Source organism: Myripristis murdjan, chromosome 7 (assembly GCF_902150065.1).
Source record: "Myripristis murdjan chromosome 7, fMyrMur1.1, whole genome shotgun sequence".
In the NCBI taxonomy this organism is placed as follows: domain Eukaryota; kingdom Metazoa; phylum Chordata; class Actinopteri; order Holocentriformes; family Holocentridae; genus Myripristis; species Myripristis murdjan.
Window position 1 is genome coordinate 34,483,497 of NC_043986.1, and position 27,140 is coordinate 34,510,636.

General features: G+C 40.6%; 3 protein-coding genes across 7 annotated transcripts in view; 2 read left to right on the forward strand and 1 right to left on the reverse strand.

Moving 5' to 3' along the window:
* The first annotated feature begins 310 nt into the window (after nt 1-310).
* Nucleotides 311-3,475, forward strand: pdyn (prodynorphin). 2 transcript variants are annotated; one of them, XM_030056056.1, is made up of 3 exons: nt 311-408; nt 1,064-1,200; nt 2,666-3,475. In XM_030056056.1, the coding sequence occupies exons 2-3, from the start codon at nt 1,078-1,080 to the stop codon at nt 3,215-3,217; spliced, it is 675 nt and encodes a 224-aa protein (XP_029911916.1). In that variant the 5' UTR covers nt 311-408; nt 1,064-1,077; the 3' UTR covers nt 3,218-3,475. The 2 variants fall into 2 exon arrangements, with proteins under 2 accessions (XP_029911916.1, XP_029911917.1); XM_030056057.1 differs by having other exon boundaries at nt 393-501.
* A 1,846-nt stretch (nt 3,476-5,321) lies between these two features.
* gmeb2 (glucocorticoid modulatory element binding protein 2) lies at nt 5,322-23,911 on the reverse strand. Of its 3 annotated transcripts, none has more exons than XM_030056529.1 (10): nt 23,586-23,911; nt 20,139-20,379; nt 18,977-19,062; nt 18,235-18,359; nt 17,989-18,092; nt 15,172-15,329; nt 14,325-14,393; nt 11,974-12,111; nt 8,933-9,055; nt 5,322-6,949 (listed from the first exon to the last, which is right to left on the reverse strand). In XM_030056529.1, the coding sequence occupies exons 2-10, from the start codon at nt 20,279-20,281 to the stop codon at nt 6,318-6,320; spliced, it is 1,578 nt and encodes a 525-aa protein (XP_029912389.1). In that variant the 5' UTR covers nt 20,282-20,379; nt 23,586-23,911; the 3' UTR covers nt 5,322-6,317. The 3 variants fall into 3 exon arrangements, with proteins under 3 accessions (XP_029912389.1, XP_029912388.1, XP_029912390.1); XM_030056528.1 differs by having other exon boundaries at nt 20,139-20,300; nt 23,586-23,910; XM_030056530.1 differs by lacking the exon at nt 23,586-23,911 and having other exon boundaries at nt 20,132-20,240.
* Nucleotides 23,912-24,452: 541 nt separating this feature from the next.
* Nucleotides 24,453-27,140, forward strand: part of rtel1 (regulator of telomere elongation helicase 1) — a 38,001-nt gene continuing 35,313 nt past the window's right edge. Inside the window, exon 1 of one of the 2 annotated variants that reach the window (XM_030056525.1) lies at nt 24,453-24,947. In XM_030056525.1, the coding sequence (XP_029912385.1) occupies nt 24,846-24,947 (102 nt within the window). In that variant the 5' untranslated portion in view covers nt 24,453-24,845. The remainder of the gene's footprint in view (nt 24,948-27,140) is intronic. The other variant, XM_030056527.1, reaches the window with a different exon arrangement.

Here is a 27,140-nt window from a genome sequence, read left to right on the forward strand (position 1 = left end):
ACACACACACACACACACACACACACACACACACCAACCCCCAAGCATCACCATCACCAAATATGAAATGAAATCAACAGCGCATGATGATGATAGTGATGATGATGATGTGATAAGATGAATTGTCAAGTTGGTGCTGCCTTCTTATGTGGGCGTTGAAAATTGTGAACGCGGGGAGGCGGTGGGCTTGTTTGCGCAGTATTTCCTTCCTATTGGTCCGCTAATAGAGGCTGTTCTGATGCGGTTTGGTGACACTGCCAAGTCTCCCTGGATAAAAGAAAGAGGACGAGCCCAGCCGCTCAGGCAGAAAAACACAAGTGGTGGAGAGGTCGGACAGCAAGTTTCCACTCCTGGTTAGATGCGCCTCTGCAAGTCTACACGGCTGGAACTATCTGCCCAACTGCTGAGGTACACATCCAAGCTGTGTTATTCACCAGCTCAGAGCAGTGCTACATTGACAAAGCTGATCAAGAAACACAAAATTCTAGATGATCCGCCCAGGTGAGCGTTATGTGTGTGTCTAAATGAGAAGTAAACTAGTTGGTAAAACAGCCTTCATCAAGAGTTTGACGGCAGAAATGCCCGGCACAGCTTCTTGAGTAACGGGACGTTTAGACTACACAAGCAGGCCTGAAGGTGAAGTTTCTTCATAAGCGTAGACTTAGACTAAGCTTCGAAAATCATCATGCAGTGTATTCTCTCATTTGTTAAGTGGTAAAATACAATAACTGTAGATTACAATAACGTCATAGATAGGAAATACATACCAGCACCCTACCTGTGGTTAAGCCTACAAAACCTACAAAACAGAACAACTATGACAGACAACTATTAAATACCAAAAAGTGCTAAGTAGCCTACATGTGATCTAAAATGCCAATATATGTAAAACTGTATGGTTCCGCTGTCAAAGTGCTGTATGTATAAAATATCAATGTGTTAAAGACTGAGGGTTCAGCTGAATTTCCATTCATGAATGTAGAGACAGAAATGGAGAACGCATCTCGAACCTCTGCCACTCTTTCTTTATGCGGCTTTTTGTTTGTTTGTTTGTTTTTGTCAGGGATCTGGTGAAGAATGGAGTGGTATGTCCTGGTGCTGATGCTGAGCTTGCCGTCCTCCATCCACACAGATTGCTCGTCCCAGTGTCAGAAATGCGCGCAGCAGATGCTCGGCGCCGACGCTGCTCTGAGCAGCCTGGTAAGAGCAGCCGAGCAGGAGTTACATGGAGCCACCAGCTGCTGGGACTGGTAGCCTCACCCTCAACACTCACGCTATACGAGCTATACGAATTAGTGGCTGTGAACCACTATTTCGCCACTAATGAAAATTAAAATACCTTTTCTTAAACGCTTAAATCGGTCTGATACTCGGAGTATTTTTCACGTCACTTTTACTCAGATTAAATTGGCTTTCTCAGTAACACAGTAATAAGGGGTTACACATTATTTTTTAAGTAATCACATTGCAGTTATTGTTCTAATAAAATTCTCATGACTTCTGTTATTTCAGCACAGGACATTTTGAAAGATATGACATCAGACTCCTGTCTGCTGGCACAGGATGAGATTGTTTTCATATCTAATTTATTAAATTCGTTTCAATTCAGTTTTATTTGTATAGCGTCAAATCATAACAAACGTTATCTAAAGACACTTTACAGAAACCCCATTGGCCAATCCCTTGAGCCAAAATCTCCCCCAAGAGCAGGCACAGGGCGACAGTGGCGAGGAAAAAACCTCGAGCAGAACCCGGCTCTGGGTGGGCGGTCATCTGAGAGAGGGAGTGTGTGTGTGTGTGTGTGTGTGTGTGTGTGTGTGTGTGTGTGTGTGTGTGTGTGTGTGTGTGTGAGAGAGAGAGGGGGGGGGGGGGGGGGGGTATTTCAGAATACATAGAACGATGTAAGTTCGACATATGGCTGTATAGTATAGCTGTGTAGTGGTTGTAACAACGACAACAATAATATTACTAGCAATAATAACAATAGTAATAGTAACAACAATGATAGCAAGAATTGTAATAATAATTATTACAGGTCTGACTGTAGTGGGACTAAATAGCTGTTGTGGAGATGGGTGTTGAGCAGGATCATGAGGCTTGGCGGGGGTGTGGGCAGTCGGTGGTTTGCAGTCACGGATGCAGACACTACGGCTCCGGATGCAGAAATACCTGCTGAAGAGCGACAGAGGAAGGGGGCAATTATTATTTATTATGATTTAATATGTGAATCCCTCTGATACGGGTTGATCAGGTTTTTAGAAAGTAACGCAAAAGTAAAGTAATTAGTAATGTAATTACTTTTAATGGCAATAGCGATGTGATGACAGTTTTGTAGACTGTAATGAGTAACTTTACTTGATTACTTTCTTTGAGTGACTTACCCAACACTAGAAACTGTGGAGGCTACGGTGATACATGCTGTTGATGTAGACTATTTCGTTAAAATTAATCCTAAAATGTGTTTATTCAGTCAAAAAAAAAAAAAAACCAAAAAAACAACAACAACAACAAAAAAAAAAAAACTGGTGGCTGACCTTCTGACCCTGGTTGCACGCTACATCCCTACATAAGGAGTGTCAAGTGTTGAAAGGCCACGGCCTGTTTTTCACTGTGTCCTGTGTGTGTGTGTGTGTGTGTGTGTGTGTGTGTGTGTGTGTGTTTGCAGCCTTGCGGTGCGGAGTGTGAGGATGAGATGCGGAGATGTGGCCAGGCTGCGCGGCTAGCGGAGCTCAGCCAGGACGAGGCGGCGGAGGAGGAGGAGAGCCAGCGCGCCAACCCCAGCAAACGGTACGGCGGCTTCATTAAGCGGATCGACAAAAACAAGAACAAAATTGTCACCTTCCCGTGGCGTGAAAATTTCATTCTGAAAGCTGCGGCGCTGCCCAAGACTTACGAGGACTTGTTGAGGAAGCTGGAGGAGAGAGACGTGTCGGCGGAAGACGCTCCTGAGAAGGTCTACAATAATGTCAAACGGTACGGCGGCTTTTTACGTAAATTTGGCCCCAAGTCTAAGAGGAGTAATTCTGTGGAGCAGGGCAGCCAGGAGCAGGAGGCGCTGCAGAAGCGCTACGGAGGCTTCATGAGGAGGATCCGACCAAAGTTGAACAACCTCAAGTGGGAAAACCAGAAGAGATACGGAGGCTTTCTGCGTCGCCACTTTAAAATCTCCGTGCGATCAGATGAGGAGCCTAATTCTTACGACGATTTTGTCCTATAGATGAAAACTGATCACACCTGAAAAGAACTTGTGCATATTCAGTTTAATTGCCACCATTTATCCACATCCAGTAATATAATATGCCTGCCTTCTCTTGCTTACTTGGTTGCAGTTGGATGCGGCACATAGCCTGTGTGTAAGTCCTGTTAAAAAGCCTTCTCTGTAACGACCAGCGTATGTGTTATTGGCGAACCATTGTTTATCGTACAATAAATGATGCTTGTTTATTAAAACCATGAATAAAAACATCTCCCCATATGTCCAAGTCGCAATACTTGTGTGGCTGCAGCAACTCAATTCAGATGTTCGGCAGTTCGATACCCTCCTGCTTTACGGGCGGAGAGAGCGCTCGTAAAGCCCAACGTTCCATCTGTCCCAGAGGAGTGAGTGCTCCTCTTTGACTCGCCACAAAGCCGCTACACCGAGTAGCACTTTGCGTCTTCTGTGTCTTTTCTGCTTTTGCATGATAAACACCTCACAGGGTATGGTTTATATTGTGAAGGAAATCTGGCAGAGCTGACGTCCCCTGTTGGAACACGCCAGCCGGACTGCCAGTCTGACATGCGTGATAGAGTGAAGCAGAAGATGTGGGGGAACAGTGCATGCTTTGAATTGAAATGTTCTTGCGCCATCTTGTGGACGGCGCTGTCACAGCTGCAAGGTTTGGATTCCTTTTTTAAAAACAAAAAAAAAACAAAACAAAACAAAACAAAACAAACAAACAATTAAATAAATAAATGTAAATATAAAAATAAAGTTGAAAAGGGCGCTTTATTGAACAAAAGTAAAGTCAAATAAAAGCAAAAAGATGTAAAAATAAAATAGTTACATTTAACACATCAAAAATATTTTAGTTTTCAAAATATGTTGGAAATTATATAAAATATGTAAAAAGTATATAAAAATTATGAGTCAGTTTTGCGAATAAATAAAAAACACAGAATAAGAACTAGCATTTTAAAAGGTAGGTGGAAATTCAAAAAGCTCCAGGGTTAATGTTTTGTCTCACATGCAAAAGAGCTGATAAAGTCAAGTAAATGACCTGCTGGGAATCATTTCTACAAAATAAGTCATGCTATCATCGCTGTTTCGCATACAGAATCAGGTTCTGTGTGCTCATTTCAAACTTGTTCACTCATTATCCAGTGAATCATATTTGTAATACATCATTCAGTCCATCAGAACTGTGCAATCAGGGAATTAGCCTTTCTCCAGCATGTATTACCTGGCATGTGGTGACCTCAAATCTTAATCACTACCATCTGCGTGATTACAGTGTGTTTCCTTTTACGGTGATGTCATTTTCCATCAGCTTTATTTTTATTATTATTTTTTTTTTATCTTTTTATCATGCTGAATTCCTGATCAATTGATCAAATATATTTGCATTTGATCTTTTGATATCAGATCAAGAGAAAAAGCGAACAATGTAACAATGTAAGTAAGACTGTAACAATTTATCAAAGTGACTATTAGCTGAGAAGTCCGGAGAAGATTTCATTACTCCTATGTGACTCTAGAACAATGATTTTCCAAGTGAAATTAGAAAAAAGAATTTAAAATATTACAAGACAAATGTATTTTAAATAAACTTGAAAACAATTGCCAGGAATATTTGAAAAAAAAAAAAAAAAAAAAAAGAGCCTGAAGGTTCTGTGCAGTATCTTAGCTGTTCTGAGGACTGTGCTCTTCTGGACAGAGATGTCAGATGTTGCTCCTGGAATTTGCTGGAGCCACTCTCCCAGTTTGGGGGTTAGCACCGGCACCACTGTTGCCTTCACTTCTCACCTGTATTTAAAGGCACCTGTATTTCTGATGATTAAAATGATAGATTTAATGGTCAGATCAGTGATGCAGTGAGTGGATGAGATTTTTTGGGTTTCACGCCTGAGGCCTTACACAAGCATTTAATAGTGAACAAAAGCAAAATATCTTGATATATGGGTCCCCACCGTCCCTACACCATAAAATCACTTCAAATTGGGGTCCTTGGCTTATTGAAAGTAAACTTGGGGGTCCAGAACATGACAGTTTGAAAAAACAAAAACAAAAAGAAAAAAACAAAAAACACCAATCTAAAAGAAAATGTAGCATCAGTAATGACTAATTCTTGACAATGGAACATTTATTTACAAATGCACAAGCCAACACTGATGAGCATAGGTGTATTAAGTGTATTACAGTTACTTATACAACTTCCAGTGAAATTGTTTTTGAAATACAAATGATTCCTGACATTAGATACACATTTAGACATTTTACATGCTGCTAGACTAACAGCATTTGCAAGGACATTTCAAATGGTCTGCTAACTGACAGCTGAATGCATGGTAGGAATGACCTGACCAAGCACTGCAGTTACCTGTAGCTCTATGTCTCAGGTCTGTCACTGTCTTGTTATGAGTACAGTTATATGGGGAGAGACCTCTGGCCTTTGAGGAAAACATTTCTCAATCCCTGTGAATGAAAAAGGTATTCTGATTCATATCAACTAGAGATTTTCTGTAATCTCTCTGCAATATACAAAAAGAAAGAAAAGATTTTTGCTTTTGTAGACAGATTTTTTTGGGGAACTTTGTTTATGACAGTCAAACCACTTGTCAGTTAGGGCTTAACAATTAATGGAAATATTGCAATATGTCCAAGTGCAATATCCAAATTGCAGGAGCTGCAATTTTTTGATGAGTGTAAAATATGAGACAAAGCGTTAATATATTATGGTACCACAGGCACCTTGGCCTACAAACTGTATTTTCCAGATGTAAGAAAACACGTTGGTACAGACCCAAGCAAAAAAAAAAAATTCCATCATTATTTAAATAGCGTTGACACTGAAAAAGAACATTAAAATTCAAAATGATCATTCCTACTAAAACCATGAATCATGGTGCAATATTTGTATGATTAATGGCAACATGACTTTTTTCATATCGTTGAGCCCTACTGTCAAACTTTTTTCCCCTTGACATTCAGAACAAGTGAAAGTGTCTGGAAAAGTCCAAAACCTGGACAAACCCTCGGGCCAGTGCTGGAAACATGCGTTCTCTCCATTGCCCAGACTGCTGAGATGAAGCCGGGACAACAGCTGTCGCCTCTCTTCTCAGTGCTGCTCCTCATCTTTCACCTCCTCACCTTCAGTCTGTACTGGCTGACCTTTGACCTGCTGATCCACATCATCATCAGCTTCTTGTGTTTCTACTGTGGCAGTTGTTGTGGCACCCACCACGCTAATGTTCCCGACTGGCAGTGGAACCATGGTGCTTTGTGTGGTGACCAGACCCTGCAGGGTGGCGGGCACCGTCACCAGCTGGTACTGGGAGCTGACCACCTTGACGAAGGCCGTGGGAGGTGGGGTGCCGCCACCAGCCGTCCCCTCCTGAACCGCTGCTGCAGAGAGCACTGTCAGGTTGGACGCGTCTGTTGCCAGCTCTGGCCCGGCAACCGGCGAGGTCAAGAGGGTGTATCCGCCCAGGGCTGTGCCGGCCGGGGCTCCTGCCATAGTCAGCACCTTGCCAAGCGGCAGGCTGGTTAGCTGGTTCAGAGGCAGAGTGATCTGAGTGGCAGCGGCGTTGACAGAGGCAGGGCCGGAGACCGCCCGGGTCAGCCGAGGGCGCTTAGGTGTGGTGGCTGCAGGGACCGGGGTGAGGGTCATCAGGACGTTGTTGAGATGCTGAGATTTGCTTTTCAGCTCCTTGGCTCGCTTCCGGTGCTCGTCACACTGCTGTTCCAGAGCTGCAGCATTGAAGACAAATAAATACATAACTAATGACACATAAAACGCTAGCAAAACAGAAAAGCCACTTTTTCTAATTCAAAATGTTTCACACTGTGTGAATGAAAAGCACATTAAGCATATGATTTTATTGCTCTATGGCACAAACAACCAGTGATGGGAGTAACGGCGTTACAAAGAAACGGCGTTATTAACGGTGTTACTTTTATCAGTAACGAGTAATCAAAGAAATTACTGTTTCCCCCATTACAATGCCGTTACCATTACTGGCAATAAAATGCGCCGTTACTAGCCGTTACTTACTACTAATACTTATTATTATTATTATTATTTTATTATCGTATTCGAAAAATTTGCGTCTTGTAGAGAGAAAGCAGTGTGTCAATTTTCAAACCGATTGGACTTTGCAGTTTTTCGTAACTCATCAACATGCATGGAGAATGACTGAGCACAAGTTACAAGAAGCGCATGTGTTCCCCAACGGCAGAGCGGATAATATCTCTGCCTGCCATACAGAAGACCGGGGGTTCAATTCCCCACCTGGACAAGCTGGCATCACTACTTTAAACTATAATGAATTACTTTTTCAAAGTAACGTGGCCAACACTGACAATGATAGATGAAATTTGACAGCAATGTCCACACTGCAACAGCAATGCAAAAATATGTCCATTAATAAGAGGATTTAAGAAAAGAAAAAAAGTAATCATAAAAATTACTTTCCCCAGTAACTGAATTACTCTTCTGCAGCAGTAATTGAGTAATAATCAAAATTATTTTTTTTACAGAAGTAATTAGTAATTGTAACTTATTAGTTTTGTGAGTAATTGGTCCCAACACTGCAAACAACAATACAAATAATACCTGTAACAATACTGTAATAAAATATTATAATAATATTACAATAAGTAACACTATCAGTAGTAGGTTGAAAGGTTTGTTGAATAATACCAATGCCAGTTCAACATAGTCAGGATAGCTGCCTACACAAAACCACACAATGACTATCATGACTGTCTCTTTATATAGAATATAAAGAGACAAAAATTTTCAGAATGGGTGAACAATCCCTTTAACATATATTTCAGCTATTATTTCACTTGGCTCCATTATGTAGGACAGTATCATACATAACAGCTAGGGGGGCAGATTTTTCAAAGTAGACCTATAAGTACTAGTAGGGTTACATGCTGCAGACAATTTCAATACATTAAGTAGAAAAATGTAAGGTATGGGTAAAAACCGATAAACTAACATTTATGTTCTTCTCCCAGGCTGACAGGCACAACACTAATGAAGAATGTTCTCACTGTGACCTTGAAGTAGAATTCCCCAACTGTTCCACTAGTCTACTTGAGTAAGTCAAGGTGCTTCCACAACCTACAAGGTTCTTCCTTCATTTTCTGCAAATGTCTTTCTAATAGTGAGTGGGCTTGTTTCCACTGTAGTTGCGCCGAAATCAAATGAAATTGAACAGCCAAGAGGCCCATATGTAAAATTCCCTGACTTCCACAGAACTTACCAATCTCCCTGGCTCTGTCTGGGATATAGACCCAGCATACTGTCGAGGAGTTCATAATATTCCCCCACATTACCCTATCCTCGCCAACTCTTCAGCAATTTCTAATTACAATTTACTTTTTCTAGTACCCCCTTCCCCTTCCGTTTCCTGAAATTCAGATGACCAAACTGAAAGCAATAGTTTTTTGCAAATTCAGCAGACCACTGGATGCTCTTTGATTTCTTCATCACCTCCATCATTCCCTGTAGAAACACATGCCTGCTCTTTTTGTTGTAGCGGTTTCTACTTCAGATCCCTCTGATTTTGGTTCTAGCTGGAAACTGACTTCAGGTTCAGAGCCAATTTTTGGGGGGTTGAAACACTCAGGATGGTTCAAAATCAGGTTTGTGAACCAGAATGAACCAAACTTGTTGGTCAAACTGGTGAAAGTGAGGAATATTTTCACTATTACTGTACTGACCAGCAAGGCTGCGAGTATACTGCTCTCTATAGCGATCCATCTGGCTCTTGTGACTAGCCAGAACCTTTTTCACCAGGTCCAACATGCCAAAATTCTGGACGATGTTATTGAGTAGAACAGCATCTGGAAAAAAAGGACAATCCACCTGTTATTTGTGACTTGGCAATCTTGTACATGAATGATGGGTCAAACCTCACTCAAAAACTCCATACCATGCAGCAGGGAACAAAGCCACACTCTAAAATTCAACTAACATGGATATTTTGTTTGGAGTAAGGCTGCCATTATTTCATATTGACATTCATTATCTAAGAATTTGCCTTTTAATGTCAATGAGTGTCAAAAAATAAATAAATAATAATAATAATAATAAATAACACATTACTGATTGAGAAAAAAGTGAAATAAACCAAATCATATACAGTCCAGGCCAAAAGTTTGGACACACCTTCTCATTCAATGCGTTTTCTTTATTTTCATGACTATTTACATTGTAGATTCTAACTGAAGGAATCAAAACTATGAATGAACACATGTGGAGTTATGTACTTAACAAAAAAAGGTGAAATAACTGAAAACATGTTTTATATTCTAGTTTCTTCAAAATAGCCACCCTTTGCTCTGATTACTGCTTTGCACACTCTTGGCATTCTCTCCATGAGCTTCAAGAGGTAGTCACCTGAAATGGTTTTCACTTCACAGGTGTGCCTTATCAGGGTTAATTAGTGGAATTTCTTGCTTTATCAATGGGGTTGGGACCATCAGTTGTGTTGTGCAGAAGTCAGGTTACTACACAGCCCACAGCCCTATTGGACAACTGTTAAAATTCATATTATGGCAAGAACCAATCAGCTACCTAAAGAAAAACGAGTGGCCATCATTACTTTAAGAAATGAAGGTCAGTCAGTCTGGAAAATTGCAAAAACTTTAAATGTGTCCCCAAGTGGAGTCGCAAAAACCATCAAGCGCTACAATGAAACTGGCACACATGAGGACCGACCCAGGAAAGGAAGACCAAGAGTCACCTCTGCTTCTGAGGACAAGTTCATCCGAGTCACCAGCCTCAGAAATCGCAAGTTATCAGCAGCTCAGATCAGAGACCAGATAAATGCCACACAGAGTTCTAGCAGCAGACCCATCTATAGAACAACTGTTAAGAGGAGACTGCGCGAATCAGGCCTTCATGGTCAAATAGCTGCTAGGAAACCACTGCTAAGGAGAGGCAACAAGCAGAAGAGATTTGTTTGGGCCAAGAAACACAAGGAATGGACATTAGACCAGTGGAAATCTGTGCTTTGGTCTGATGAGTCCAAATTTGAGATCTTTGGTTCCAACCGCCGTGTCTTTGTGAGACGCAGAAAAGGTGAACGGATGGATTCCACATGCCTGGTTCCCACTGTGAAGCATGGAGGAGGAGGTGTGATGGTGTGGGGGTGTTTTGCTGGTGACACTGTTGGGGATTTATTCAAAATTGAAGGCACACTGAACCAGCATGGCTACCACAGCATCCTGCAGCGACATGCCATCCCATCCGGTTTGCGTTTAGTTGGACCATCATTTATTTTTCAACAGGACAATGAGCCCAAACACACCTCCAGGCTGTGTAAGGGCTATTTGACCAAGAAGGAGAGTGATGGAGTGCTGCGCCAGATGACCTGGCCTCCTCAGTCACCGGACCTGAACCCAATCGAGATGGTTTGGGGTGAGCTGGACCGCAGAGTGAAGGCAAAGGGGCCAACAAGTGCTAAACACCTCTGGGAACTCCTTCAAGACTGTTGGAAAACCATTTCAGGTGACTACCTCTTGAAGCTCATGGAGAGAATGCCAAGAGTGTGCAAAGCAGTAATCAGAGCAAAGGGTGGCTATTTTGAAGAAACTAGAATATAAAACATGTTTTCAGTTATTTCACCTTTTTTTGTTAAGTACATAACTCCACGTGTTCATTCATAGTTTTGATTCCTTCAGTTAGAATCTACAATGTAAATAGTCATGAAAATAAAGGAAACGCATTGAATGAGAAGGTGTGTCCAAACTTTTGGCCTGTACTGTATATTAGCTAAAGACTAATATGAAACTAAAACAAAATATTAGACTGACTTAGATCATAATCAAATTTTCTAATAAGGGTTCTAGTGAATTATGTTTGTGAGGAGTAGAAGACTTCTGACCGAGTATGGATAATTTTTGTATTGAAGCTGCGAATACTTGAATCTCTGTTTGTATGTATGTATGTATCTATCTATTTATCTATCTATATATCTATATCTATATCTACATCTGTATGTATCTACCTGTATAATCAAATGCAGTTCAATGCAACAGCTCTGCCATAAATTCTACCTTGAAAGAAAGTTTGTAATGTATACTTTTTGCTGACAATGTGGAGAATGTGTAAATTTAATTCTGTTTATTACTGAGGTTGTAGTTTGCAGAGGTCTTGCTGGACTACATTATATTTAGAGGTATATATTTTTTTATTTATATACATAAAGGGGACAGTATATAAGAAAGAGCTCTCAATAAAATGCATTCAGTACAGCAGCACCACTATGAGCTCAATGGCACACATGTGCTTGAATGACCACCTCTATTACTGTGACAAACAGAAAACCTGAGCATTATAGGTAACAGAAACTTTATGGCAGAGCAGTTGGATTGTATTAGATTGTGTAGGTGTATAAAATAGCCACTGAGTGTATGTGTATATGAGTGTGTGTGTGTGTGTGTGTGTGTGTATACATACTGATAAAAACAACAACAATAACAGCATATTACACAATCTAAAATTCTCCACTGAAAGCCAAGATAGTAGTAGTAGTAGTGGCAATAAATAAACAATGTTGTGTGGAATCTGATGTATCATTACAGTCAACTCAGTAATATTAAATATTGTTTAATATGTAATATTAAATAGTTCTCTTGGAAATATCTAATCAGTGAAACTGCATTGTATCCATCCTATCAGAGGTGGATAATGATGACCAATATTAAATAAAGGACCAGAATCAATCTAATTCATCAGCCTGTTCTAGCATTCTAACCTTTGACCTGCAGTGGGGGCTCAGATATTCGCTCCCGCATCCCCTTCAGCACCTCTTGCAGCTCCTTCTGGAAGTCGTCCAGTACCTCTTCCAGTAGCCCTGCCTCCTTCACACCACGCCAGAATGCAACAGAGTCCTCTGAACACATATTCACACACACACACACACACACACACACACACACACACACACACACACACACACACACATTTACACAGTGAGACATATCATTCCAGCAGGGCTCCAGCCTAACTTTTTCACCCCCTATCATCTCAAAACCTGTTTTTAACCATCCCACAGTGGATGGTACCAAATTTTAAATGCTGTCATTTCATCATCACTTATAGGTAGACTATGACAGTGATTCTTGTCATAATTTAAGCCATTACCATTAAACACCAATCAAAGGATGAGACGATCATTTGGATTTACATTCCCTGACAACAGCTTGTTGAGCAGTGGTCTTCTCTGCAATAGGAAGCTGACAGTACAGTCAAATACACTGAAATGTGTGACATTATTTGACTGTACCACTGACCACGCTGACATTTCAACTTTACACTTCAACTCAAGAAAGACTGATGCTCATGAGAAAAAACTCTGCATTAAGAAAAAAAGCACCAATTTTTTTCCCGAATTCACACTGCAAACACATTTTTGTCACAAGCTGGAAATTTACAAGGCGCTAATTCCAAGTCACAGTGAATGCAGTGTTAGCCATGCTTGCAGCAGGGCAAACGTAGCTATTAATGTCAGTGCTTATTTGACTGTACTGTTAGTTTCCCCTTTTCAAAACGGGGCCTTTGTAATAGTTTGTAAACATGAAAAAGGCTGCTGAGGTGGACTGTATTGAAGGACGGGGGGCAGCAAAGTGGGAAAGTTTCTTGGCACCAAAGCTAGTGGTGGTAAGGTTGCGGTTATAAATGATGGGCATTTATATACTTGAAAAGAATCAAAGTCAGTTTAGGTTTTTACTTTTAGTTCATACATACTGCAAAAAGTCAAAGTCTTACCAAGATTATTTGTCTTATTTCAAGTAAAAATGTCTTATTTCTAGTCAAAATATCTCATTACACTTAAAATGAGACATGATCAGCTCAGAAATAACTTGTTTTTAGACAATTTTCACTTGTTTCAAGTGAAAATTTATTTGAAACAAGAAACAAATTCTGCCAATGGAACAAGCAAATTTTTACTTGTGACACAAGTGAACAAGTAAAAACTTGCTTGTTCCATTGGCAGAATTTGTTTCTTGTTTCAAGCAAATTTTCACTTGAAACAAGTTAAAATTGTCTAAAAACAAGTTATTTCTGAGCTGATCATGTCTTATTTTAAGCGTAATGAGATATTATGACTAGAAATAAGACATTTTACTTGAAATAAGACAAATAATCTTGGTAAGATTTTGACTTTTTGCAGTGCAGAGACATAGCTATCCGCTATATCTCTGTATGAACTCGGCAAGTCAGAATCAGGGTTGGCTACAGAAAAGCTGGAGTAGCACACTCCTATCTAGCCATGTAGACTGCTTATCTTGTGCCTCTTGCCTTATGATGAGCTGCCAACAAAGCAGCCAGTGACCAGTGATGAATTTATCTCTCTCTCCCAACCAAAATGGTGGAGGCAGATGTCCGCCCACCCAGAGTCAGGTTCTGCTCACGGTTTCTTCTCTGTTAAAAGGGTATTTTTTCCTTGCTACTATCATCATGTGCTACTCATGGGGGACATACATTTGAGTAGTAAAATCCGGGAGATTTTTGTGGCTGGGGGTGGGAGGGCAGCAGAAGATCTGCGGGGATATTAGTGCCTGCCAAGCGGGTTAAGATTTACAACACATCCAGGTTTTTAATAATTAGTCAGTAAACTCGGCATTGTCTGACGTAGGCTGGAAAACGTGCACTTTTAATTGACAGTTAAAAACATTTCGTCGTGTGTTTCAGCTTCTGTTAAACTGACGGAGCTGCGGCGGCTTCCGGTCTGAGATTTTAAAAACTGTGCGCTTCCCAGTATTATTAACAAACAAAATTGGGGCATGTAAATGATGGGAGATTCCCGGGAGAAAAGACAAAAACGGGAGGGCGGCAGGAGATGAGTCTAAAATACGGGAGAAACCTGGGAAAAACGGGAGTGTTGACAGCTATGATGGGGGAGATTTTGGTTCATGGGATCAGCCAAAATCTGCTGCATCAACACCTTGAGATAAATTCTGTTATGATTTGATGCTATACAAATAAAACTGAATTGAATTGAATCATATGAGAGTCAAGGGAAAAAAGATGCTGTTGGCCTTGAGCCCTGATTCTTGTGTATCAATTCATTCCATATGCTGGTGCATGCAGGTTTCTGCTCACCTCCAATGGCAGTCACCCACTCTGAAGTCTCCTCGGTTACATCTGGAAATGAGGCTGCTGATCCATTCACTAGGAGGACACAAATCACACACTTATTAAATAGAGCAGAGGTGGGTGTAACTGACTGGACCACATCCCATTTTTGATGAAAGGACAATATTGCCACCATGTATTGTCAAACTGATATTAGTATAACCCATAGAAATTGCAATGGTAGAGCTGGGGTGGACCTTTGGTTCACTGTAAAGCAGAGTATTTCCGGGTGGGTTACTTTGCCATGGCAACAGCTGTAAACTTTCAACTGATGTCACACTGTCAGCAGAAGAGTTAGGTTATGTTGGGATAAGCACAGCTAACAGAAACATGTTGTTTTCACATAAAATCAAAGAACTGTGGAAATAAGCTTGTGACTATAGGGTTGTTGGTGGTTTTGCCAGAACATTATTTAATAACTTTGTTTACAACAATGCAGTTAGGATGTAGCTCATATCTAATTAGTTACTATTAACATTTGCCTGAGATACACTATGAATTAGCTTCCAATAATTTTTAAATATCTTTAGCAGCATGCAGGTGATTTTAACTATTTTTGTGTTAATTTTATGCGTCACAGTGTGTAAACTGCGCACACTGTGACACAAAGACCCAGTGAACAGCCAGGTGTCTGCTCTGTTTCAAGAAAGTTATTCAAACAAACTCTTCTGCCGACGCCATGACATCAGTGAATGCTACAGCTGTTGCCCTGGCGAGGTGAACCACCTGGATTTGCCGTGAACCAAAGGCCCACACAATCAAAATGAGCCCTGAATTAGAAGATCTTTGAAGCACAAGCCATAAATTGACCTACCATCGGCTGATGAGGGGGTGACAGGGATGAGCTCCACAGACTGATCGCTGCTGACTGACACTTTGCTTCCCACAAGGTCAATCTTAGTGCTGCGGCAGGTGTTGGAGCAAACCTTGGTGTGCTGGTAGAAGTCCAGCTCACCTGAGTCCATGATCTTTCTGTAGCAAATGAAATGTGACAGTTTGTTGACCACCATGCATTCTGGGCATCTTTGTCAGGACTGCCTGCTCCAACACTGCCACACAGTAACACATTTGCAAACTGCACTCAACAACGACAACAAAAAACAACATAAATTGGCTTAAGGGCCCAGGGAGGATGGCATCATACACTATATTACCAAAAGTATTCGCTCACCTGCCTTTACTCATACTATGAACTGAAGTGCCATCCCATTCCTAACCCATAGAGTTCAATATGATGTCGGTCCACCTTTTGCAGCTATTACAGCTTCAACTCTTCTGGGAAGACTGTCCACAAGGTTGAGGAGAGTGTTTATAGGAATTTTTGACCATTCTTCCAAAAGCGCATTGGTGAGGTCACACACTGATGTTGGTCGAGAAGGCCTGGCTCTCAGTCTCCGCTCTAATTCATCCCAAAGGTGTTCTATCGGGTTCAGGTCAGGACTCTGTGCAGGCCAGTCAAGTTCATCCACACCAGACTCTGTCATCCATGTCTTTATGGACCTTGCTTTGTGCACTGGTGCACAGTCATGTTGGAAGAGGAAGGGGCCCGCTCCAAACTGTTCCCACAAGGTTGGGAGCATGGAATTGTCCAAAATGTTTTGGTATCCTGAAGCATTCAAAGTTCCTTTCACTGGAACTAAGGGGCCAAGCCCAGCTCCTGAAAAACAACCCCACACCATAATTCCTCCTCCACCTAATTTCACAGTCGGCACAATGCAGTCTGAAATGTACCGTTCTCCTGGCAACCTCCAAACCCAGACTCGTCCATCAGATTGCCAGATGGAAAAGCGTGATTCATCACTCCAGAGAACGCGTCTCCACTGCTCTAGAGGCCAGTGGCGGCGTGCTTTACACCATTGCATCCGACGCTTTGCATTGCACTTGGTGATGTGTGGCTTGGCTGCAGCTGCTCGGCCATGGAAACCCATTCCATGAAGCTCTCTGCGTACTGTACTTGGGCTAATCTGAAGGTCACATGAAGTTTGTAGCTCTGTAGCAATTGACTGTGCAGAAAGTCGGCGACCTCTTTGCACTATGCGCTTCAGCATCCGCTGACCCCTCTCCGTCACTTTACGTGGCCTACCACTTCGTGGCTGAGTTGCTGTTGTTCCCAAACGCTTCCATTTTGTTATAATAGAGCTGACAGTTGACTGTGGAATATTTAGGAGCGAGGAAATTTCACGACTGGATTTGTTGCACAGGTGGCATCCTATGACAGTTCCACGCTGGAATTCACTGAGCTCCTGAGAGCGGCCCATTCTTTCACAAATGTCTTGTTTCACAGTCTGCATGCCTGAGTGCTTGATTTTATACACCTGTGGCCAGGCCAAGTGATTAGGACACCTGATTCTGATCATTTGAATGGGGGAGCGAATACTTTTGGTAATATAGTGTATGTCAAACATCTTTTGCAGACCTCAGGAGCACACAAGAACACAAATCAAAAGCCAATTATACCCCCAAATTTTAAGAGATGTCTACACATACACAAGCAAGGAATTTTAAATGGATAGTTGATCCATTCTGAAAACAACTGATATTATTTCACTTACCCCTAGGTGTGATGTGGGACAGCAGTGGTGCTATCTTCCTCTCATTGTTACTGAGTGAGGAGGCTAACAGCATTAAGAGCATCCAGCCAGTATCCATCCTTAGTAGCAATGAGCACGTTTACATGCACACCTTATTCCTGTATTAACCGGAATATTCGCAATATTCCGGTTGTGCACCTGTCATGTAAACACGCACCGAACCCGATTAAGGTCATATTCCGGTTGGAGAGAATTCTGAATAAGCCCCCTGGCATATGCCTGTTCCAACCGGAATATTGAGGCATGTAAACACCTAAGTCGGAAAATGCCCCGAACCGGAATATTCAGTCACGACTGCGCATGCTCGACCTGCAAGGAATTCTGTGGCGTCTTTGTTGCTATGGTTACCTGCAAGCGGGGAAAACGGAATGGTGAACAGCAGCAAGAGCCAGGAGACTGCAGTCTGCCTTCAGCTAATGAAAGACTTAAATATCATGGAGGATATCGATGGGAGAAAACATAGAACTAGCGACAGAAGAAAAAGAAGAAGAAGACTTCTTCTTCTGTATTTCCGGCAGACCAGACGCCTATACGCGTACTGCTGCCCCCCGCGGCTGAGTGTCGCATTACATAAGAGAGTGGAATATGCTGAAACACGGGAAAATGCCAAGTAACATGTAAACGGAATATTACAGTTGCCGTGGCGCAGTTACCTTAGCCGGAATACTGGCCCGAACCGGAATATGGTGTGCATGTAAACGTACTCAATAAGAGGAAGGTAGCACCACTACTGTCCTGCAGAACAGCTGGAGGTGAGGGGGGATAATAAGATTTTTTTCAAATGGGTGAACTGTCCCTTTAATTTTCCATTTCTAAACATATTGGAAGAAATTAGACACATTTTGCTTTTACCTTGCTTTTTCTGGTTATTGGTCATTTAAATCAATATAAAAGGAGGAATATTACAGGCCTTTCATTTCTATAGAAATCAGATCATTCGAACAGGTATGCAGACTTCTCATATTCACTGTATGTTCTCATTATCCTTTTAATGCCCATAGTAATGACATTCTGTGTTTATGCATTGAACAGGCACAGACCTGAGCATAGTGCCATTGAGCCGGATGGCTCTCTTCCAGTCCTTCAGTGTGGACTTCCCTGCCAAACAGACAAATTCCTTGGGGCTGATGAGCTGCTCGTTGAACTAATTAAATGAGAAATTAAAACATGATGACATATCTATTCACCATCTTTATGCACAGCACATTGTCTTAAATTTGTTCAGATGATAGATGTTACACAGGCAGAATCATTTCACAATGACAGCTTGATATGAAGACGCATACCTGGACACATTTAATATTGATACCAGGACAGACAAACTTCTTCCACACCAGTGTGGCTTTGGCATCTCCACAGGTGATTGGGTACAAGACATCAGCTTCCACATCCACCTCCTCTGTTAATTTCACTGCTCAGACAGAGACAGAGAAAGACATTGAGTCATTTATCTCATCTGATCATCCAAACCCTACTGAAGCTGTAAAATGCGTGTGAGTACTGATATTAAAATCATATTAGCAACACAAACATGCTATCCACTGTCTGGTTTTAAAACCTCATTGTGTGAACACAGAATTGGGAAAACTGGCTTTTAGCTATTATACCCAGCAAAGAAAGCATACAAGGTTCGATAAACCATTTCCTTTTGATCAAATTATACTTCTAAAAGTGTGCAACTGAAATGCATGTGTCCAGAAAATGCATGAAAAGCATGTGTGTCATCATATTTCACTTTGTGCAGTATGAATGTATTAACTTACTTGTCACTGGTGGGTCACTGGTTTAATGCTGATTAGCACAAGTTCCAAATCAAGGACATGATAACAAGTAAACTGCACCGGTCTTAAGGACATGGACACAAATTGTATAAGTTTAAATAAATAAATAAATAAAGAAAAAAGAAAAAAGAAAAACAAAGGTAATTGTGTTAAGTCTCTGATAGGTTCAAAAAGTTTTAGTACACTGAATCACAAACTACATATCCACTTGGTGAGGTGATGGTGTGAAGCCTGCAGGGCATATTACCGATGACTGCTTCTTCCTTTGACAGAGAATCCGTGCTACTGGCCTCAGCTTCAGCCTCCATTGGTGCTACTGTGAGGACCTCCTCCCTATAAACCATACACCCAACATTTCAGAAAAAATGTTAGCAAACTGAAATGCAGCATGGGTACTTTAAATGCTTGTGAAAAGTGTTCAGATGCCTTTCACAAACATTTAAACACCAGTAATCTGATGTCAAACCAGGTTTCAAAGGCTTATGGGAGGCAAAGTTCTTCTGAGATTTGCTGATGATGATCTTAATTGTATGATGAGAACATAGATACTGTATCCCTGCTGCATTATACCAACACGTGAACATGCACTATCTCATAATTGTTATTATTATTATTTTTTATTGTTCTTACTATTATAATTGACAACTCTACAGGTCCTATTAAAAAGGTCTAAACCAAGAAGCTAAAACCACAAAGAAGTTTTTATTGCTAAAAGATCAGTGATTTTCAAATGGGGCTACGCATACCCCTAGGGGTATGTTGGAGTACTGCAAGGGGTGTGTTAGATTTTTTAAAAATGATAATGCTACAATTAGTTAAATAAATGGAAATGTAAGTTTGATAAAACACATTTTATGTTCAGTTTTTCCTCTGGGTTTCCTGAGGGTGTCAAATGTGTGTGTTTGTGGTTTAAATCTGCTGCCGTGGTGGTTGAGAGAGGACATCTATTCACTATAACTGGGAAGCTGAGACAAAAATACAGAAAATGGATTTGTGGTTGAAACATAGCAGCAATACATATGATAACATGGAGAAAGAAGAGAAATGAAGCAAAAACAGAATGAACAAAATCTCCACAGCATCAGGTTGTTGTTTCACACACTGATGGAGCTGGATTTGATTTGGGATAAGATTTTTTTTTCTACCATTTTTTTTGCACTGGTCAGGGGGAACTTGGCTGAAAAAAAATATTTCAAAGGGGGTAAATTCATTAAAAAAAAGTTTGAGAACCACTGTTTTATATAATGTGATTAATACAGCATATGCTCAAGAGTTGGAATGTTGCACCAGCGTCAAACAATCTCATCACCTTACAGCTGAGCTGACCAATGGGATAATGTTACAACAAAAGGTTCAACTTGCTTATCACTGCTATGTGGTGTGTGCAGTATGAGTACTTTACCACCAACCCTGGCTGGGGGGTGAGCTCTGTAGCCAGCAGCACTGCTTTCTCCTCCTCCACCACAGCCGGGATGTCGTCAGCCACTGCCTCTGGTATGGTCACAATCACCACCTCCTCCACATCCTGCATGCTGACCTCTGATGAAGCCATGCGGCCCAAATCAAGCCTCCTGAGTGGTAAGGCAACAGGTGAGATGGTGGTATTCTACTGTGTGTGTCAGTTGGCTGAAGAGGGTATATGTTCTGGGGCTGAACAATTCATTGAAATATTATCATAATCATCATAGCATAATGGCTATGTGCAATATTCAAATCGCAAGAGCTGCAATTTTTTGATGAAGGTTAAATGTGTGACAAAAATGAAGTATAGCAGTGCTACTCAGATGCTGTGGACAACAAGTTGTACAGATGCAACATAGCATGTCTGTTGGGGTCTAGTGCACCGGCAGCAATCACAGTGTCATCAAATATTTTTTTTTTTCAGTGGAAATTTAGGTTAGGATGCAAAAATTATAATTCCTACTAAAATTGCTAATTGCATTCACAATATCTGTCAAACAAATTGCAACATGATTTTTACCATGTCATTAGCTCTAATATGTTCTGATAAAACCAATTCAGGTTAAAGGGCTAAATGCTCAGAAGCCTTTCACAAGCATTTTGAAGAAGAAAAAGAAATCTGATGTCAATCCAGCATCACTGACCTGACCTTTAAACATTTCATTTTAATCATTCTAAATATAGTTTTCTTGTAATTAAAAAAACAAAAACAAAACAAAACAAAAAAAAGTAGTTACGCTGAAAAATTGTTATAATGACCTAAACACTTCTTGTTGACTGCAGGTAATTACTGATATGAAGTAAGTTAATAACCTTACCTCACACCGCCAGGGGCCAGATGCATAAAGGATGCATTGCATATGCACAAAACCCATGCATAGGCCATAAACTGATGTTTATAAAAACAGAATGTGTGGCGAGAATGTGTGTAGCCTGGCATTCCTCACACCATCCATTCATGTTTTTCTAGAGTGATCTGAGGGTGATGTGACGAAGTGGAGATGGAATATCAGGTGAGAGACAGAATCTTTCAGCAAACCACTGTTCAAGCTGATAACCACTCACACTTATTGGGTTGTTTTTTTTGTGTGTGTGTTTACACAGAGATTAGTAAAATGTCAGCCAAAGGCACATTTATTAAAGTAACCAATTAATTGGGCTACTATTGTGTGATATATTTTTAGCATTCTTTTAATTTACATTAAGTCAGTCAACATTTTGTTTAGTTCTTAATTTTATCCTTAGTTGTGACACACCTTGTAATATAGGTTTAGATATGAGCGCTACAAACTATCAACACATTTCTGCAGTTTTATGCATCTGGCCCCTGGACTCTTTTGTAGACTGTCACATGAATGCATAGTATTTCATAATTATAAATACAGTTATTCTGTAATTCTGTGCAAGTTCTCTCTCTTTTGTATGTTAGTTATAGCCCCTCTCATGGTCACTGTCACAGCTATCTGATCGGTGTAAATAAATATGATGAAGCCAATGTCACTGCAGCATATAGGGTCATGTCACTTGTCAACATTACGTTAGACTAGGCCCATTTGCTTGTGTATCCTTGGACCAAACTGGGCTATAGCTGGGCTTTATGCAAGGCTTTATGCAGCTGCTGGACCGGTGATGCTGTGACACTAGTAACAACTAAGCCTAATACACACATTATGCTTTCTGCATTCTGTAAAAAGTGTTTTGTTACATAGCTGAATCTCTGTAAATATGTATTAGGGCTTAATGACATGGTTAAAAAAAAATCATACTTCCATTATTTTGACAGATATGTGATAATATTTGCATTTTTTAGTGACAGTGATGTTTCTGCATCATAATTTTCATTTTAACTGGAAAAAATAGTAAAACGGGGATGATGTTATTCTTGCTTGGGTATGCGCCAAACCATCATATTTTTGGTGTTTGGAGGATATGATTTGTAGGCAAGGGCATCTCTGTAGCTCCACAATACTTCATTTATAATGATATGCTGTCACATTCAACCTTTATCCAAAAATTGCAGCTGCTGCAGTTTGGATATTGCACTTATCAATATTGCAGTTTGATACTGTTTTGATTAAGTATGTAGCCATATATTTTACATATACTGTGTCTATCCAACTGTCTCTCTATGCATATATATGCGATGATTTATTGCTATAAAGTCATAAGTGACTTATGACTTTTGTAAAATCTTATTTAAAAAAAAAAAAAAAACTCGTATTAGTCGTATTAAGTCTTATTAATTTGACAAAAATGTACTTATTAGTAGTAATTCTTAAATATTGTATATTTAGGCTAAACTTTTTTCTTAATTTTTTTATTGGTATTGTTTATTTAATTATTTACAAAATGTGGTTCTGATGTACATTTTATTCTGGATAAAGTTTGGCAATATAATTTTTCTGGGACCTATAATAGCTTTAATAGCTTTGATACTGTATGATCCTTCGCATGTTTGTCAATGCTTCATCACTGCGTCCACTTACTCCTGTACTGACGCACCTAAACCTGGAGACTATCCAACTTTGAACCTTAGATGACAGATCCTACATAAATTTATTAGACATTAAATCCTCATTTGCGGGAATTTATTAGCTGAATTTATTAGCTTTTAATAATTACAGTGTGTGACGACCATCTTTCTCCACTCATAACAAACGTTGTCTGGAATGGCCCAGTAGCCTGACACTTGTGTTGCTCAAGCAGTGATGCACCGTGCGCTGCACAGGACAGCGCACTGAGCGCAGACATCCACACAGTCTCAGGGGCTGCTTAACAGGACGGGTGCATATTCGCAGCTCATAGACAAATCCGTGAAGCTCAGAGCCATTTACGAACTGATGTACACTCGAAACTCCGTTACAAAAGCTACATCAATTTTATGTGGCCTCGCTTATAAAATTAAATTTAAATAAATTGGGAACCCTCTCGAAAAGACTCAAAACTTTGAATCACAATGGACATACGGTATATCCGGCATTTGATAACATGCCAAGAACCACTTAATTTCGATAAAATCTCAACCTAAGAATGATTTCACTTAACGCTTCTCGCTACCGCCCTCCATTGTGATGTTTTCGCCCAAGACTGGGGGAACATCACAAATAATATTCAGAGCTGAAACTATATTTCCATTAATGATGCTACGTGTATTGTGTGTACCCGGGGTTGAAAACTCAATTTCACCAATATGTAAAATGTCTTGAACAGCTGTCTCAGGTATATTTTCCAATAATGGAGAGAAGCGTTCCATTAGAGTTGCAGAGTTTTGGACGCAGTTTGGTTTGCCTCGGCATACAGCTCATAGCTACTTCAGGACTTGTGTGCGCCAGGAACGGTTAATGTTCACATCAAATTTCGCCTTAGTCTGATAAAAAATGTGGAAAGTATCTTACCTTAACCCCTTTCTTGGAAACACAATGTTGGTGAAATATCGCTCCTTGTCCAAATAGTAATGCACTGGGTTGCAGGCGAAGTAGCTAATTTTGATCTGCTAGCAAGCTAGCCAGTAGCCGGGAGTAGTTGGTGGTGTTCACCGCTGCGCACGACTGCGCAACCGTACGCAGCGACCTGCAGCAGTTTGAAACTCATCCAAATGTATGGACGTTGCAAAGTGCGAAAATGTGAAAGGCAAAAGGCCAGATATGCATCCAAAATCACGGTCTTTACAAAATAAATTTAAAAGATTGCCACAACACAAAGCAAGCGCTTTGCATTTCCTGGATTTTGGTTTGCGTGCCAGAGAATTTACGTCTATGCTACTTTTAGGTTCAGGTATAACAAAAATTATTTTTGCTTGCTGCGTTTCCATAGAAACGTCCTGCCAGATTCCATACTCATAAATGTAAATTTACAAGCAAAAAAAGAAAAAAGGAAATTCTTTGTATTCACAAAGGTATTGGAACGACAGTCACCGGCTGCGTCCTCTCAAAACAAAATTGCAGCAATGACTGTATGAAATATTTTAAAAGTTTTTGAATTAATTTAACGTCATACACTCGTGTGATATATATTCTTCTCTTTTGTTTTGTTTTTGCTGTATTTTCCTGCATTGCGCAGTTTTTGTTTTCTTGTCTTATTGCTTGATCTGCTTGTAAGCGATGCTGTTGTCTTCTCTGTATGCTCATGATTTGAAATAAATAATAGCTTACTTAAAAATAAATAAAAAATTTGAGTCAACACTGTAACGTGAGTATATCCACTCCGATACAGTGGGTGGCGTCAGCTGGTTTGAAATCCACCAATAAATGAAAGAAGAAGAAGAAGAAGAAGAAGAAGAAGAAGAAGAAGAAGAAGAAGAAGAAGAAGAAGAAAAAGAAAAAAAGAACAAGAACAAGAACAAGAACAAGAACCTTAGCAGCAGCAGCAGTGACTTGCAGAAGTAGCAGCAGTAGACATTACCGTGGAGCCTGACACAGGACTGGCAGAGGCATGTCCTGTGCTCGTGCATGCGGCTTAGTGCGCATGTGCGCAGCACTGAGAGCTCAAAGCTGGCGCCAAGACTGAAGCTTGTGCCGGCCTCAAAGAGCTGCATGCTACCCACAGTTAGCATCATGACAGCCACCTCGTACACAGCTACAGATGACGAGTGACACTGTAGCGTCGTTCACTCAACTTTGTGCTACTTAGTTTAACCTAGATAATTGCGAGACACAATGACTTCACTGACTCTGAACGGAGTGACCGTCAAGTTTCCCTTCACTCCGTATGAATGCCAGAAGGATTTCATGACGAAAGTGCTTGAATGTCTTCAGAAAGTAAGTACTGCAAATACATAGCGCAGCCAGCTAGTTTCCGTGGAGCTGCAGCTGCTTGTGTAAGCTTTGGGAAGCGCGTGTGTTGGTCCATGCTCCTCTCTGTGTGCTGGGTCTGGAACATTTCACAGTAGTATGATTATGACAGTTAGTTTGTCTTGGAAAGACCGCATTGGTCTCTTAATTGTATTTACAAAGAAGTGAGCAAGAAGAAAAGAACAGACATGTAATTTACATAACAAAAAGTACCGCATGTATGTCCATTTATTATGTCTGTCTGTCTCCCTTCAGTATACAGAAAATGAAATCTGATGCTTGTTTACAGGCAAAAGTTCATAGCGCTGTAGCTAGAGGAGCTGGGATACCTGAAAGAATATTGCCATTGCCCATACCTTTTTTATGGCATTTTTGCCATATTGACATGAGGAAAAAAAAGGTGGACTAACATTAAAGGGCCATACCACTGATTTTGAATATTTGACCTGTTTGCTACAGTTTATCCACATTTTACATTACATCCAAACTATTTTGCAAGTCATTTAGCAGAATCTGAGCAGACAGTATAGCCCTATAAACATCATAATTTATCCTAGTGCTGGGCGGTATAGAGTGGTGAAGTCCCGCCCACCCACTTCCGGTACATGGGTCCTCAAAAGCAAAAAATTATGAATACGATCCAATGGGTAGATAAAAATTATTTTCTGGTCCCGTTTGAATTGTGCCATGGATTTCACATATGTTGTTTGTGATATTTAAAGATAATTTTTCACGCAAAGAAGACTACAATTTAGCGCGAAGAATATTAATAATGTTAGGTTTTGTGTGAGCCCGCTTTGTGAACTACAACTCTTCGCTGGAAGCCTACAACAGACATGGCGATTTCTCTGCTCCGCGCTGAGTTTTGAGGTTCTGAGTTTTTCCGCCCGGCGGCGGGGTCCGCTCACCCTCCCGCCCGGCCCGGCGCTCCGTCGGCCCTTGGAGACGCGGACAATCAGGAACAAAACACACCGGCATCTTGACTTGAATCTGGATGGAGGGAAAAAACGGCGATGACGTGACGTCACATACGCGACACAGTATGTAGTCTTTCTAAATGTGTTTTCTCAACAGCATTTAACTGAACAATGGCGCAATAAATGGTCAAACTCTTGACATGAAAATTTGTTATTTAAACCTATAAACAACATTTGTGTAATCCATGGCATAACGACGGGGGGACCAGAAAATAATTATTTTCTGTCCATTGAACACCATTCATTTTTTTTCGCTCCGAAAGGTCCCATGGGGGTCCACCGGAAGGGGCGGGACTTCACCACTCTATACCGGTTCATACCGAATACCGGTGTTATTTTTAAAAAAAAAAAATTTTATGATATGAATTTTTCAGATACCCCAATACGTGTGTGTGTGTGTGTGTGTGTGTGTGTGTGTGTGTGTGTGTGTGTGTGTTTGCAGCCTTGCGGTGCGGAGTGTGAGGATGAGATGCGGAGATGTGTGGCGAATGTTGGGAACAGCAAGCGGAAGGTAGCGCTGCGGGACATCGTTGGAACTGTTTTTGCAGTTACACTCACTAAGCAGTGGGGACTCAGAAAATGAAGCTGAAAAACTTTTACCAAAAAGAGGATCTGTGTCAGCTGTTTGGAAGGTCTTCGGCTTCAAAAATCCATCTGGCAAAGGCAAAGAAACTTTCCAGGCTACAGCAGTGCACTGACATAGATTGTGTAACAAAGTGAAGAGTTGCCACTCCGGTCTATTTTCACTGGCTAACAGCAGCACACTGGCTTAGCTTGTTTATTCAGAGAAGCGGTATCACTTCGGCTTATTTTTCAATCTATGTTATCACAGGCATACTACTGCTCATTCATTGGTAGCTGGATTGTTAGGTCTATTTGATAAGTAATTCACGTTTTTAAAATAATAATATTTTAACATATTGTTAAATCAGTCAAATCAGTCTGCATATTAATGCAAGTGGCCTTAAATTTGCATAATAAAAAGGTTCTGTATTTTGACTGAAACTGTCATGCATTCTGATTCCTTCACTTCATTAGAATCATGAGTGCCACCTCTTTGCATCATTTTGTGTTGCCATGTAAACCTGTATTAATACTAGGGTGGCCAACTTGGACATTAACGTCCGGTTGTCTGGACATTAATGTCCAGTATTCATTTCTCATAACAGTAAAATAGGTCATT

Bases quoted from the DNA above. Each gene is read 5' to 3' on its own strand.
- pdyn (XM_030056056.1), top strand. From the start codon at position 1,078: ATGGAGTGGTATGTCCTGGTGCTGATGCTGAGCTTGCCGTCCTCCATC. The intron at 1,201-2,665 runs GTAAGAGCAGCC...GTGTGTTTGCAG, and splicing joins ACGCTGCTCTGAGCAGCCTG to CCTTGCGGTGCGGAGTGTGA.
- gmeb2 (XM_030056529.1), bottom strand. From the start codon at position 20,281: ATGGCTTCATCAGAGGTCAGCATGCAGGATGTGGAGGAGGTGGTGATT. The intron at 14,394-15,171 runs GTAGGTCAATTT...GTGTCCTCCTAG, and splicing joins CACCCCCTCATCAGCCGATG to TGAATGGATCAGCAGCCTCA. The intron at 12,112-14,324 runs GTGAGCAGAAAC...ATATGTGTTCAG, and splicing joins GTGGGTGACTGCCATTGGAG to AGGACTCTGTTGCATTCTGG.